At 39.1% G+C, this 14868-nt stretch overlaps 1 protein-coding gene, 1 non-coding gene and 1 pseudogene across 2 annotated transcripts; all 3 read left to right on the forward strand.

Annotated features, from left to right (window-relative positions):
• Positions 1-943: 943 nt before the first annotated feature.
• Positions 944-5853, forward strand: LOC126784083 (eukaryotic peptide chain release factor subunit 1-3-like; annotated as a pseudogene).
• Positions 5854-6564: 711 nt separating this feature from the next.
• Positions 6565-7011, forward strand: LOC126784084 (glycine-rich protein 23-like). The gene has a single exon (XM_050509582.1). It carries the CDS (start codon positions 6565-6567, stop codon positions 7009-7011), a length of 447 nt encoding a protein of 148 aa, XP_050365539.1.
• A 7485-nt stretch (positions 7012-14496) lies between these two features.
• Positions 14497-14612, forward strand: LOC126785585 (U6atac minor spliceosomal RNA). Its single transcript, XR_007671114.1, has one exon. It is a non-coding gene; the product is annotated as a U6atac minor spliceosomal RNA (small nuclear RNA).
• Positions 14613-14868: the final 256 nt, after the last annotated feature.

The following is a 14868-nucleotide window of genomic DNA, read 5'->3' on the forward strand; positions in this document are numbered from 1 at the left end:
AACGACTTTGAAATTTTGAATTTTTAAGCTTGAAATTTTGGGGTCGTTACACTTATAAACCGCGTTCCATGACCCCCAAGTCGATTTGCAATCCCATCAGGTTTAGGATTTGGAATCTATTATATGTAAGTGTCAACGTATATTGCTCACAACAATTCTCTCCCTCGCTCTGAAAAGTTTTGCTGTTTCCAGGTGAGGCGATCTTAATTCCACTTCTTTAAACAACCGTTTTTTTCCCGCTATTTTGCTCCTGTTCATGTTCAAGCTATGGTGTATCAATGGTTCTTATCCGACTCTTTTTCGGCAAACCCCGAGTTTCATATAGTAGCTAGGCAGGAAGGAACCCGATTTGTTTTCAACTGAGTTATGCTTTCGCATTCATCACTAGTGTTTTGTCAGTTTTTGCTTGCTAAAAAAGTGTCATATCTCCTCTGTCCGTAGTCTATTGGTGTTTGTTATAGGCTCTAGCTAATACATGATAGAGTTCATCAGAATTTCAGAGTTGAACTATATGAATTATAATGAGGAATCCTGAATTAGATTAGATCATACAGAAAGCTCTATCTTTATCAAAGAATGACATCCGTAGTTTTTAACTGATTACAGTGATCAACTCTCTTTTATACTAACTGGAATTGTTAAGTTATTATTCATCCAACAAAACTAACAATTTGCATACAAAACAGAAGTTTGCATAATACAAACTGCTACTGTGTGAGGCATGTGGGAAGTTGAGATGCGTTTGCAGTTGCCAATACAGTTTAGCTCCTCGATTGTTAAGTTGAAATTTAAGCTGTTGATAACTTGTTATCGATGAAGATAATCTGAGGCGCAATGTACTTGTGTTTTGTGATTAGAAATTTAGAATGAGATTCTATCCTAATTAAATTACTAATTTTTTATCTCTCTATTTATAGATCTTTGCAGCCATCAGTTCTTCAGAATGGCAGATTATCACAAGACTGATAAGCACATTGAGATGTGGAAAATTAAGAAACAAATCAAAGGACTTGAAGCTGCGAGGGGTAATGGCACCAGCATGATTTCTCTCATCATTCCTCCCCGTGATCAAATCGTTCGCGTGACTAAGATGTTGGATAATGAGTACGGAACTGCTTCAAATATCAAGTGCAGAGTGAACCGTCAGTCTGTTTTATGCGCAATCAAATCTGCTCTGCAGCGGCTAAAGCTTTACAACAAGGTTCCTCCTAATGGACTTGTGCTCTTTGTTGGGACAATTGTTACTGAAGACAGGAGGGAAAAAAAGATTGCAATGAGTTTTGAGCCTTTCAAGCCCATCAATGTGTCCATGTACCTCTGTGACAACAAGTTCCATGTCGAAGCTCTTAATGAACTCTTAGAATCTGATGAGAAATTTGGTTTCATTGTCATAGATGGTCACGGTACTCTTTTTGGGACATTAAGTGGTAACACAAAGAAGGTGCTTCATAACTATACGGTTGACCTCCCAAAGAAACATGGAAGAGGATGGCAATCAGCTCTTCGTTTTGCTCGTCTTGGAGAGGAGGCATGCCACAACTATGTTACTAAGGCAGCAGAAAATGCTACCAAGTTTTTTATTAACCCTGCCACCAACCAGCCTAGTGTTGCAGGATTAATACTTGCAGGATCAGCAGACTTCAAAAATGTGCTTAGTAATTCAGACAAATTTGATCCACGTCTGCGGCCCAAAATACTGACTGTGGTGAGTGTTCGCTCGGGAGTAGAGAATGGTTTCGATCAGGCTATTGACTTGTCGTCGGAGATTCTATGCAATGTGAAATTTGTGCAGGAGAAACGCCTGATGGAAAAATACTTTCAAGAGATTAGATTTGATACAGGAAATTATGTTTTTGGTTTAGATGATACACTAATGGCTTTGGAGAGAGGTGCTGTGAAGATACTTACTGTGTCAGAAAGTCTGGAAATTAATAGGTATGTGCTGAGAATCTCTACTACTGGTGAGGTTGTTGTCAAACACCTTATCAAAGAGCAGGAAAACGATTAGAACAACTTTTGGGATTCTACTAACTCCAGAGAACTAGATATTCAAGACAAAATGTCATTGTTGGAGTGGTTCACTGACGAGTACAAGGAGTTTGGTTGTACGCTAGAGATTGTCACCAACAAATCACAAATGGGGTCACAATTCTGCCAATGTTTTGGGGGCATTGGAGGGATTCTCCGCTACCAGCTTGATATGAGATCATTTGATGAGCTTTCTGATCATGTACAAATAATGAGTAGATTATTGTACGTGGTTTTAACGTTAAGAATTGTTAAAACGTTTTGTCTGCGGACATGTTTAGCATGTATATAATATAAAGTGGATTATATATATATATATATATATTGTATAAATGGTAAATAGGTACATATATATATATAGTTTTCTATATTATATACTGTTAGGATTTTCGTTTGTGAATATGATCACAGTGGTGATGAGAATTATATATTGAGCATGTTGATGCTATTTGTACAAATAATGAGTAGATTATTGTACGTGTTTATGTCTTCGGACCAGTCTTCGGACGTGTTTGGCATGTCGGAACCTAGCCTTTGGCCGGGCGAAAGTTACGATACAGTTAGATCTCTAGTCTGTCTGCCGTAGTACTGCATGTGAGGTAACAGATGGGTTATCAGCTCGTGAGTACTCATATTTTTGGACGTCGGGTAGCGAGGAGGTTGCCCGATGTCGGACGTTGGGTAGCGAGGAGGTTGCCCAATGTCGGCGGTGTACTACGTGAGGGGTAACAGAGGTGTACCAGTGCTCATTAGTACCCGTATTATAAATGCATTTGGGTAAACAGAGGGGTTGCCCAATTTCTCATGAGCACTTTCATTTTCATATTTTTTGGACAACCAGATAGGCCGTCCATTGACTCATGAGTGCATTTATATTTGTTGATTTATGGATTATCGTATATATTGATATGCGAGTCATATTTGTTTTATTTTACTCATACGAGCTGTAAAGCTTACCGGGTTTGTGTTTACAATCCCGGTGCATCAATTCGATGGTGTAGGGGATACTATCGCAGATGTCGATTAGTGGGAATCGAAGAACAACTCTGGGGACTTGAAGTCGTTCATTATCCTGCTTGTGGTGCGGTTTTTATTGTGGGTTTTGTGAGAGATTGTGAGGATTATTACATTTCCATTTTTATGAAATATTGAATTGTAAATTTGGTTTGTAATAATTGGTTTGTCTAAGTTGTATTGAGAACTCAGTAATGATCCACTGTGGCATTTAAAATGATTATATTCATTGAGATTGTTTTGGAGTTTCTCGACTTTGAATTTTTGAGTTTTCATGCTCGAAATTTTGGGGTTGTTACAGTCATGGTTTGACCGTCCGTACATACGGTTAACCAAAAAACAAGCGTTTTGACATACTAAAACCCTCATTAACCGGGGCTTTGCCAAATGAGCTTCCTCGGTGCGACTGCGCACAATCGGTGACAAAAAATAAGTGATTTCATATATGCAAACGGCTTTCGATGTTCACATCTTGGTAATAAGTCTTCTCTTAGGGCATATTAGTGGTATTTTTGGTTTACCTGAAATTATGACAGTCAAACGAGGTCCGAATGTGATGAAATTTTTACAGGGTCACTAAATATATATACCGATCATATCGGTTAGTGATGATTGATCCTGAGAAGTTTCCTTCATATAGTCGCTTCATAATGTGATAGTTTTATTAAAAACTTAATATAAAAGTCATGATACATTAGTGGAGACTTAGGCGATCGACAACTATAGTTCGAAATATGGTCGATCGACATCAGCAAATGTGATCAGTATATATATTTAGGGACCCCGTAAAAATTTTGTCCGGTTTAGACATTGTTTGACCGTTCGTACCTACAGTCAACAAAAAAAGAGGCGTTTTGACATATTGAAACCCCATTGACCGGGGCTTTGCCAAATGGGTTTCCTCAGTGCGATTGAGCACGATAAGTAACAAAAATTAGGTGATTTCAGATATGTAAACGGCTTTCGGCATTTGCATCTTTGTAATAAGTCTTCCCTTATGGCATATTAGTTATGTTTTCGATTTATTGGAAATTCCGACAGTCAAACGAGGTCTCAATTTGAAGAAATTTTTACACGGTCACTATATATAAGTATCGATCACATCGGCTGATATCGATTAGTCCCAACAAGTTTCCTTTATATAGTCAATTCATAATACGGTATTTTTATTTTAAACCTATTATAAAGGTAATGATACATTACTGGACACTTCGGCAATCGAAAACTCTGGTTCTAAATAAAGTTGATTTACACCAGCAGATATGATCGGTATATATATTTAGGGACCTCATAAAAAATTTCGTTTGTTTAAAACATAATTTGACCATCTGTACCTACGGTCAACAAAAAAATAGGCATTTTGACATATTAAAACCCTATTGACTGGGGCTTTGCCAAATGAGTTTACTCAGTGCGACCGCGCATGATCGGTGACAAAAATTAGATAATTTCATATATGCAAAAGGCTTTCGATGTTCGCATCCTAGTAATGGGTCCTCCGTTATGGCATATTAGTGGTGTTTTCGGTTTATTAGAAATTCTTACGGTCAGGCGAGGTCCGAATTAGATGAAGTTTTAACAAGGTTCTTAAATATTGGAACCGATAACATCAGCTGGTGTCGATTAATCCCGAGAAGTTTACTTCATATACATCATATAATTGTTTCATAATGCTACAATTTTATTTTAAATCTAGTATAAAGTTATAATAAAGAAATATAAAATTTTAAATATAGTATTATTAACATATATAATATTTTATGTATAATTATTACCAAAAAAACATATAATTGATATATGCATGTATACTATTTTATTTTTTGGCGGAGTTTTACGGGCCGGATCTTGAAGGCTTTTGGCGGGCCGGACCGGATAAAAGCCCATCGAGTTTGCAGGCCTCCACGGGTTTTTCGAATTCGCGGGCTAAATATTGAGGCCTAACTCACCCATGTTTGGTTACTTGTTGGTACGTACAATAGTACCTAATACCACTTTCTGATTTTTCTTTCGTTTTTGTTTGATTTTTCGATCGGATGGCACTTGTAGAGTTCCAGAAAAGCAATAAGATAATGAGCTTGATTTTTTTCTCTCTTTAGAATGACGTATATTTTGCGGTATTGATCAATTGATGTATCTATAGTTCTATTAATCTACATATCATACATGTTAATTTCGGCATTTTCCTCCGTGATGTGGATATTAGTCTGTGAGAGTGTGAGACCAAGGACTAGGAAATGGAAGAGGGGATCTTTCGGGAGTGCCCCTGGCCCTAGTGGAGTATAAGGGAGGGTCTTTTTTGCAGTTTTGCACCCTAAACCAGTGATTTAAATTTGACCAAAGAGAGTAAGCTAGGTATGCATCATCATCTCGTGAAATCTTCTTCATTTTCGACAAAATTTAAATATACAGCTCTTAATCTTTAGTAATTACTACAAAAAAATTAAGTATTAAAGTCTAATTATACTCGTTTACGTTCCATTACATATAGCACCATCATCACTGACTGCATCATATGGATGATGGATCTCCTAGCTAGTCCCCCTCCAATTAGGTGTATGACTATTCCTTGTTTGACCAGGAAGATCAAAATGTGGGGAGAAAAAAAAAGGATCTTTAGGTGTACTTGTTCATTTTTGGTATTCATTTTGAATGGGATTTTTTCAAGGCTTCATCTAGCTTGTTAAAAGAAAGGAACAAGCATGGCCACATGGCCACATATATTCTGTAGAATCACAGCTGGAATATGTGTGTAAATATCTTTACACCCTGATTGGTTGTAGATGGAAATTAGATATAGTAGTTGAGAAATGAAATTGGCAAAGCCATTTAGAAGATCAGTTAAAACGCCAGCAAAACTTTGCTAGCTAGCCTGAGTGCCTGACGATGCTTATATATCAGCAATAACTTTTTCCCCAACTCCAAGCAGCCCAAGTTAGTCTTCAACTATATATATTCGATTTCTTGCTATATGAATATATCTACTTCGGTCCACATTTAGTCATTTCCAGTTAGCAAGCTGTCTTCCCTGCAACACGAACATGGTCCTCTGAACACCATTATGATCCTTATTGATAACTCAACTGCGAAAATAAAATTGCAAATTAGTTCGAAAGGTTCTCATCTATACACATGTCATTGTCTGCAGGAACAAGCAGATCTCTTAGGATACTTCCCTAATCGAGCTTCAACAATGCCTTCAATGCAAATGTCTATAGCTGGCAAATTTACATGGGATACGATCTGGTTATCCTTCAAATGTATTGTTGTTAATATGTAGTATATGAGGAAATGTAGCTCGTATCTTGGTCTTTAATCTTTGCCTTGATCATGAATTTATGTTTAGCATGAGAGATAGGTAGCTCCGTACCAATGCGCATTAACCCTTATTTACTTCATGCAACTGCCCCAACCATATCTTCTTCTTTAAAAACCATCCATTTCTCACACTTCACTACTGAACTCAGTGATAGAGAAAGAGAAGGGAGAGAAAACGAGAGAAGAGAAACTGAGAAAGAAAGAGATATGGCAAGGTGGTGCATTGTGCTCGTTGTTTTTGCCCTAGCTTCTGTTCACACTATAGCAGCTAGGAACATGCCTAAGCCCAACGATGCTGGTTTCAAGGACCAGAAGAACATCATAAGCGGCGCTGGTGGCTTCTCCGGAATCGGTAACGACGGACTCCCCTTCGTTGGTGGTGGTGCCGGAATTGGCGGCGATGCTCCGGGACTTGGTGCTGGTGGTGTTGGGATTGGTGGAGTTGGCGGACTAGGCAGCACTGGTGGATTTGGTGGTCTCCCTGGCTCGGGTGGTGCTGGTGGCTTGGGTGGTCTTGGCGGCTTGGGTGGTCTTGGAGGACTAGGTGGCACTGGCGGGCTAGGCGGCTTGGGAGGATTGCCTACTGGTAGTTTTGGCGGTTTAGGCGGCTCTGGGGGACTTGGTGGCGGGAGTGGTATTCTTCCTCACCCTTGAAGATTTCGACTGTTAAGATGATCCTGTGGATGTGTGTCACTCACTAGCTTCAGATCCTCTCGATCTATTTATATTAATAGTTCAAGTCTGTTTCGCAGTTAATCTAAGTACGTTAGTTTTGTTATGATCAAGATGATAGTACGTACTATCGATCTATTAAGAAGAAATGTATGTCCAGTACTATTTCTTAATTTATCTAAATTACGATTATGGTCCAAGAGTGCACGTACGTTTTTCTGTACTGTCTATGAGTGAAAGGTGATGGTCAAGGTGACTACTAGATTTTGTTCTTGATACATTGGAAGATATAATGCTCAAGGACATAACCAAATAATGCAACAAGATCGATCCAATTTCAATTTTGACTAAACATCGGGCTAATTTTGATGTTATTCTAATAAATAGCAAAAGTATCCTCATAATAACGGACATTACTTTAATTGGAAGATTTACGAGCACTCTAGAAAACTCTTTAAGACTGATGAGATTAAACTGCTACAAATTAAGTTATAGCTAACTAGAACAGAATTGAATCGAATTGAAAATGGATTCACAAATGACATGGAAATTCAGTACGTAGCTAGCGAAAGCCATTTCCTTTGTTTCAGTTTTGCAAAAATAAATAGCTTGTAATATCGATCACCTGCCTAGACAAAAATTGGTAGTATAGTTTAGTCATTATATGTGCATCCTATATCATATCCGTGTCAGTCCAGTTAGTCAAGTCTCTCAACATAGAAACTTAAAACTTCAAGCTTCATCTTTTTAGGCTATTATATTTATATTATTCTTTCTCCTCTCTGTTTTTTTTTTTACTTTATTTTATTTCCTCTTTTTTTTATTTGTTACATTTTTTTCCTTAATTTGTTAGTATTTTTTACTTTCTATCATATATATTTTTTCTCTTTCTAAGGTTTAGTGATGACTATTGTATATATTCCTATTCCAGGATTTTAAATTTATTATTTTGAATGATATATCATTTTGATTAAAAAAATCCTAGCTACAAATGCTATTGGAAAAAAAAACTCTCAATTAGCCTATGCAAAACTTATTTCCTGCACCTGATTCAAGTTATGGGAGCAACTACTTGGATCAAACATCGATGGAACGCACAATGTATGACATAGTTAATGTGTATGGGGAAATAGGCGCAGAGATATTAAAGGGATTGACTTACTGTTAGCTTGGTGGTAGCTAGTCAATTTAATGAAATCATGAATTTGAATTGAATCTGCTGTAGCCGGACGGAGAGAGAAGCATATCGTCCTCCACATAAACGCAGTAATGAGCTTCCACCAACTGCTTCTACTTGTATATATTTCAGATAGAACTTGGCTGACTGGCTAGCTACATCAAATCCCAAATGTTTTGGTACGTGGACATATCTGCGTTTATACATACAGATATGTACTACACTACAACATGAACAGTTTTATACGCGGTTTAACGCCTCTGCGATTGCACTAATATTACTAAACAAAACATGAATTACATTCTAGATGCATGTCAACTAAATAAAAGGCGAGTGCCAGAGCCTCCTACTACACCCATTGTCATGTGTTTCATAAAGCCGCAGAAAATAAGCCGGCTTCTCGACTGTAAATATTGCATGCGAATAACATGATGTCGAATTCAATGTTGGGCTGTTATCTAGCTTGTTAACAAGTAACTTCCTCTGTAAAGTTTGTTTATATATTTTGAAATTCAATAGTGTCAATAAGCACGCTGGAATGTGATATATATATATATATATATATGATTTTTCTCAACTAAGGAGGTCTGCACCAATGGTTTTAGTGCGGATTCTCATTGTTTCACCACTTTTCGATCGAATTTCTTCATCTCCACCGTCTAGTATTAAGATACTATTGTGTAGATAATTTATGAAAACTTTCAGCCAATTTGGTGATCGTTAAGACCTTCAAAATCGAAAAATAAATGGACGAACTGAATTCTGTCAAACATTAACCGTTCATATTTGTAACAAAAAAAATGTAATTTTGAGGGCCTTAACGATTACAAAATTAGTTGAAATTGTGCAAAGATGATTTACACAATATCATCTAGATACTAGACGGTGGAGATTGGAAAATTCGATCGAAAAGTGGTGACAAAATTCGATGCAGCCAAAAAGGGTTGTATAGCGATTTGGTTTTAGTGTTTGATATTACAGTGTGACTGGCGAACCCAAATGAACTTTTAGCAGATCCCAACTCATTTCAACAGTTCGTACGTATTCATCAATGAACGAACCTAAACCAGAATTAGATCATACATGCATGCCCTAATCAAGTTAACAGGCGCCCTAATTAATTTTTTTGATACGATGAATTAGCTTCAATAGATGAGAATGGCTGAATATTTTCATCCAATATGTACTTGCTTAGGACGTAGTCGATAGTATTTTACGTACGACTTGGACTTGCATAAAAGAAAAAAGAACGAAAAAAAATTCAATAATGAAACAATATGTATGATGGCATTAGTAAATAAAATTGCATGCAGTGAGGAGAAACAGAAAAGTAAGAAAGTTGTACACACGCGACACACGCGACGGAATTTCAATCTAGACTAGCTTTAGGATTTCTTGTACTCCTGTTTCATTATCTACACACCAAGTTTATGTATGCATGTTACGTAAAAGATAATATTGGGTGGGGATATGGAACTTCTTGTTCAAGAAAAGAAACATCAGTTTTTCTTAGGAAAAATTTTCAATTAGTACTAATTTGACCCTTTTTTTTTAGATGAAAGATATCCATGTGCTCTGGAATAGGAAGCTCTCGTCAGTCGTCACCCTATTGCAGTAAGGAGAGTAGATTTACCGCACCCATTTAGCCCAAGTAAACCATAGCGTCTGAAACATAACACAAGTAGATATCCATGTGCCTTTCCACCTCTCTTGGCCGCCGCCTTCTTCTTCTTCTTCTTGCTCGCGTCAGACACCATCGTCTCAAATAATCAAACATGTAACACACCAAAATACCAAATCCACAATCAGAAAAACCAAATCGCAACAAACAACCATCTGTTATAAAATTTGAAGCAAACAAAGAGAAAAGAGGCTGAGAGATTGGGCCGGGATAGACCTAGAAGGCGATCGGAGAAGAGAGCTCGGCAGTGGGAGTCAGATTTGGCGAGATTGGTTCACTGACTCAGGTTGAGATATAAGAAATCGTAGTAGGCTTGATTTGAGGCGAGGTTAGGTCGGGTTTGAGGTTTTTTCAGAAACGGAAGGTCAGGGATTTGGGAGACTTATAAGATAAGGACAAAAATACCCCACTGTATCCTCTTTAATTACGTGTCCAAAGCGGGTACGCGTGTGTCCATTAACTATTGCAGCGTATCCGATCTGTGTCCAATACTAATTTGAGTGTCCATGTCCGTGTTCGCAGCTCATACAACATGTCTGTGCTTCATAAGTTGTATATCACTATATCCTCAAGTACGTATTAATACACGCTTTAAAATTAGCCCTCACAGTTTTTTTTTTAGAGCTCAGAAGCATCTTCCCAGTGGGTCACCCATTCTGGGATTGCTCTGGGCCAAACATGCTTAACTTCAGAGTTCTCCTCTCCTCCGAAGTCGTTGAGCCCCCAAAAAGCCTCGCATTAGATAGAGGTAGGTATATACATATAAGACGCATCACCCCTTCTCCGTTGGCCGATGTGGGATTTACAATCCACCCCCCAAGGCTAGGTTCCGACATACCAACACGTCCGAAGACTGGTCCAAAGACAGAAAAACACGTCCGAAGACATAAACACGTTCGAAGACATAAACACGTCCGAAGACAAAGACGTTTTAACAGAACTCAATGTTAAAACCACGTACCATAATCATCACATGATATTGTACAAATCGAATCAACATGCTCAATAAATAAATCTCAACACCAAAATAAACTTATTCGCAACGAAAATTACGACAGTATATAGTATAGCAAACCATATATATATACATATTTTACCATTTATACACATACACAATCCACTATATCATATACATATCATAGTTCGTTCTTTAAAATTTAGCATAATCCTGAATCACCACAAGGGTAGATTTGTTACTATGAGATTTTTACTCACCTTATAATCCTAAGCGTAATTTCCACGATTCTGAAAGTGAATCCTTTACTTGAAGTATCGATCACCTAGAATAGATACGAAGTGAATTTAGAATCGTTACGTAAAACCTTAAATGTCGAAACAGTAATAATATTTTACTGTCCACTATTCACGTATTTACTGTACAAATACATATTAAATACGTATTCATGTATGATTATATACTATTCACATATATCTATATAATTACAGAGTATTTACGTATTTCTGTATCTCCATGTACTATTCAATTGTAAATACTGTCTCAGTAAATAATAATTACCGATTTACCCTTCCGTAATTACTTTTTACAATTATTGTACGTAATTTACATTTACATTTACCGTACGTAAAATAAATTTACATTTACTATACGTAAATTAATTTTTACATTCACCGTACGTAAAAATAAATTTTACAAAATTACTATTTCGAAAACACTATACACGGGCCACCTCCAGCGACCGCGCGTGGCGCTCACGCGCCACTCACTTTGGTAGCGCGTGGGGGCCACGCGCCAACTCTAAAACCGGCACGTAGCTCGTCACCGCCGCCCCCAAACCCCTCCATTTTCCCTCATCTTCTCCTCCACGGCCTCCTGCCGCCTCCTACCCCTCTCACTCCCCCACACGCAGTATTCTCCCCTCCTTTCCTCCTCTAATCCTCCACAAATCCATCTAAATCACACACAAAACAACCAATCACACAAACCCTTACCTCGATAGGGCTTGAGAACCACCGGGAGATCGCCGGAGTGGAGCTCGACAACAGCGGAGGGGTTTGCAGGACTTGGGTCGGAGTGTGGGGACTCACGGCGGCGCAGGACAACATGTCGACTTCGGGGTATGCTGCGGAGGTCCGTGTGATGTTCTATAGGCCGGCGGTGAGAGCCACGGCGGCCTAGTGACGGAGATCGCTGGCGGCAAAATTTCTGAGGGAGAGAGAGAGAGAGAGAGATAAATCGGGGAGAGAGAGAGAAGAGGGAGGCGGGGGTGAGGAGAGAGAAAGGGTTTCCGAAAATGGAAACCCTACTCCTAAAAATTTTCTTTTATACCCACTTCCAAAATCGGAAACTAACTTCTGTCGTTAATAATGTTTACGTACGACGTCCGATTAGGATGCGTGATGTATCCACGAACTCGTATCGACGAGCTCTACAACTTTCGTGAAGGAAGTTTTCACAAACGAGTGACGGAATAAAAGTCGATTCTCGCGTCACGAAAACGTAACGTTTTTTCTAAATAAAGTTCCGATAACGTTTCCGTTTTCAATTTTCAACATCGCAAAACACGTTTTAATAAAATTTTACAAACTCTAATAATTTCTATAAAATCAATTTATTTGTCTCCGAAAAATCGGGTCATTATAATCTACCCCCCTTAAAGGAATTTCGGGAAGTTCTTCACAAACAACTGTGGATATCTTGTCCTCATATCCGACTCTAGTTCCCAAGATGCATCGCCCTCATCATGATGGCTCCACAATACCTTGACTAGCTCTCATTCCTTCCTCCGTAGCTTCTTTGTGGATCTATCCAGAATACGAACCGGCTCAATAATAAATGTGGCATTTTCCTTCACCTCTATGGTGCTATGATCAATCACATGAGACTCATCTGGTACGTACCTCCTCAACATGGAAATGTGGAAAACATTGTGAACGGCTGACATGCTAGTAGGCAAGGTTAGTCGATATGCTAGTTATCCTACCTTCTCAAGAATTTCAAAGGGTCCAACATACCTCAGAGCCAACTTCCCTTTCTTGCTGAATCTCACTACACCCCTTATAGGTGAGACTTTTAAGAACACATGATCACCGATCTCGAAGTCCACATGTCTCCTCTATAAGTCTGCATAGCTATTCTGTCTACTATATGCAGTTCGGATCCTATCTTGAATGATTGAGATCTTCTCTATGGTTTCTTGAACCATCTCTGGGCCCATCAATGCTTCATCACCAACTTCGGCCCAACAGATAGGTGAGCGACACGGTCTACCATAAAAAGCCTCATAAGGTGCCATGCTGATGCTAGAATAGTAACTGTTGTTGTAAGCAAACTCAATCAACCTCAAATGATCCTCCCAGCTACCTTTAAAATCCAGCATACAAGCTCTCAACATATCCTCAATTACCTGATTCACCCTTTCTGTCTGTCCATCAGTCTGAGGATGAAATACATTACTCATATCCAAGGTAGTACCCATAGCCTTTTGCAAACCACCCCAGAATTTCGACGTGAAACGTGCATCTCGATCAGAGACAATAGAAACTAGAGCTCCATGAAGTCTCACTATCTCATCCACATCTAGTTTCCCTAGCACGTCCACTGAGTACTTCATCGACACTGGAAGAAAATGTGCGAACTTTGTCAATCGATCAACAATCACCCATATTGCATCGTGACCCTTCTTGGACCTAGGCAGTCCAGTCACAAAATCCATAGATATATGTTCCCACTTCCAAAGAGGAATAGTCAATGGCTTCAACATGCCAGTTGGTCATTGATGTTTTGCTTTTACTTACTAACACGTAAGACACTACGATACAAATTCAGCTACATCTTTCTTCATCTCGTTCCACTAGAATTGCCTGCATAGGTCCTTGTACATCTTGGTGTTCCCTGGATGAACGGTATAACGAGATCGATGTGCCGTATGAAGGACCTCCTCCTTAAGATGATTACAATCTGGGATACACAATCTTGCCACAAACCTCAACCCTCCATCGGGTCCAACTCCCCACTCGGAAAAGACATTCATCAAGCGTATCTAATACAAGGTCTGCCAACTTAGCTTGTGAGAATTTATTTTATGTCTGACCCTGTATGATCCTTGAGATTAATGTCGGTTGCACAGTGACACTACCAAGAAAGACCTTTGGTTCTCCTTCCGATGGTACCAAATCAAACTCTGATGCAGTTTCGAGCATAAGCCATTCTTGAACCATAAGAGAAGCTACCACACCTCTCGGTTTCCTACTCAAGGCATCGGCCACCACATTTGCTTTCCCAGGGTGATACTCCAATGTGAAGTCATAGTCTTTGAGGAGTTTCATCCATCTCCTATGCCTCATATTCAATTCTTTCTGTGAGAATAGATACTACAGACTCTTATTATCAGAAAAGAGTTGAAATTTCTCACCATACAAGTAATGTCTCCAAATCGTCAGGGCAAAAACAACTCCCGCGAGCTCTAGATCGTGAGTGGGATAGTTCTTCTCATGGATCTTTAACTGTCTAGAGCCGTACGCAACAACTCCTCTATGCTGCATCAACACACATCTTAAGCCTTCGAGCGATGCATCACTGTAAATGACATAACCGCCCCCACTAGAGAGAATCGTCAACACTGGAGCTGTGGTCAAACTGGTCTTTAGCTTGTTGAAAGATGGTTGGCATCTCCCCTGACATGGACGGGAACAGTCTTCGAACTTACCTGTTATCACATCGGTTAAGGCTAACCGCCCTTGTGGTGGATCTTACCCCAATTTTTTATTGTAATATCACACATCGGCCAACGGAGAGGGGGTGATGCACCTTATGTGTACATGCCCACCTCTATCTAACACGAGGCTTTTTGAGGGCTCAACGACTTCGAAGGAGAGGAGAACTCCGAAGTTAAGCATGTTTGGCCCAGGGCAATCCCAGGATGGGTGACCCACTAGGAAGGTGCTTCTGAGCTCCCAAAAACAAAACCGTGAGGGTTATACCTAAAGCGGACAATATCGCGTTACGGCGGAACGATCCGGG

This window comes from Argentina anserina, chromosome 2 (genome assembly GCF_933775445.1).
Source record: "Argentina anserina chromosome 2, drPotAnse1.1, whole genome shotgun sequence".
NCBI classification, from domain to species: Eukaryota; Viridiplantae; Streptophyta; class Magnoliopsida; order Rosales; family Rosaceae; genus Argentina; species Argentina anserina.

Excerpts from the sequence above, each read along its gene's own strand:
- LOC126784084 (XM_050509582.1), top strand. The coding sequence starts at position 6,565 with ATGGCAAGGTGGTGCATTGTGCTCGTTGTTTTTGCCCTAGCTTCTGTT.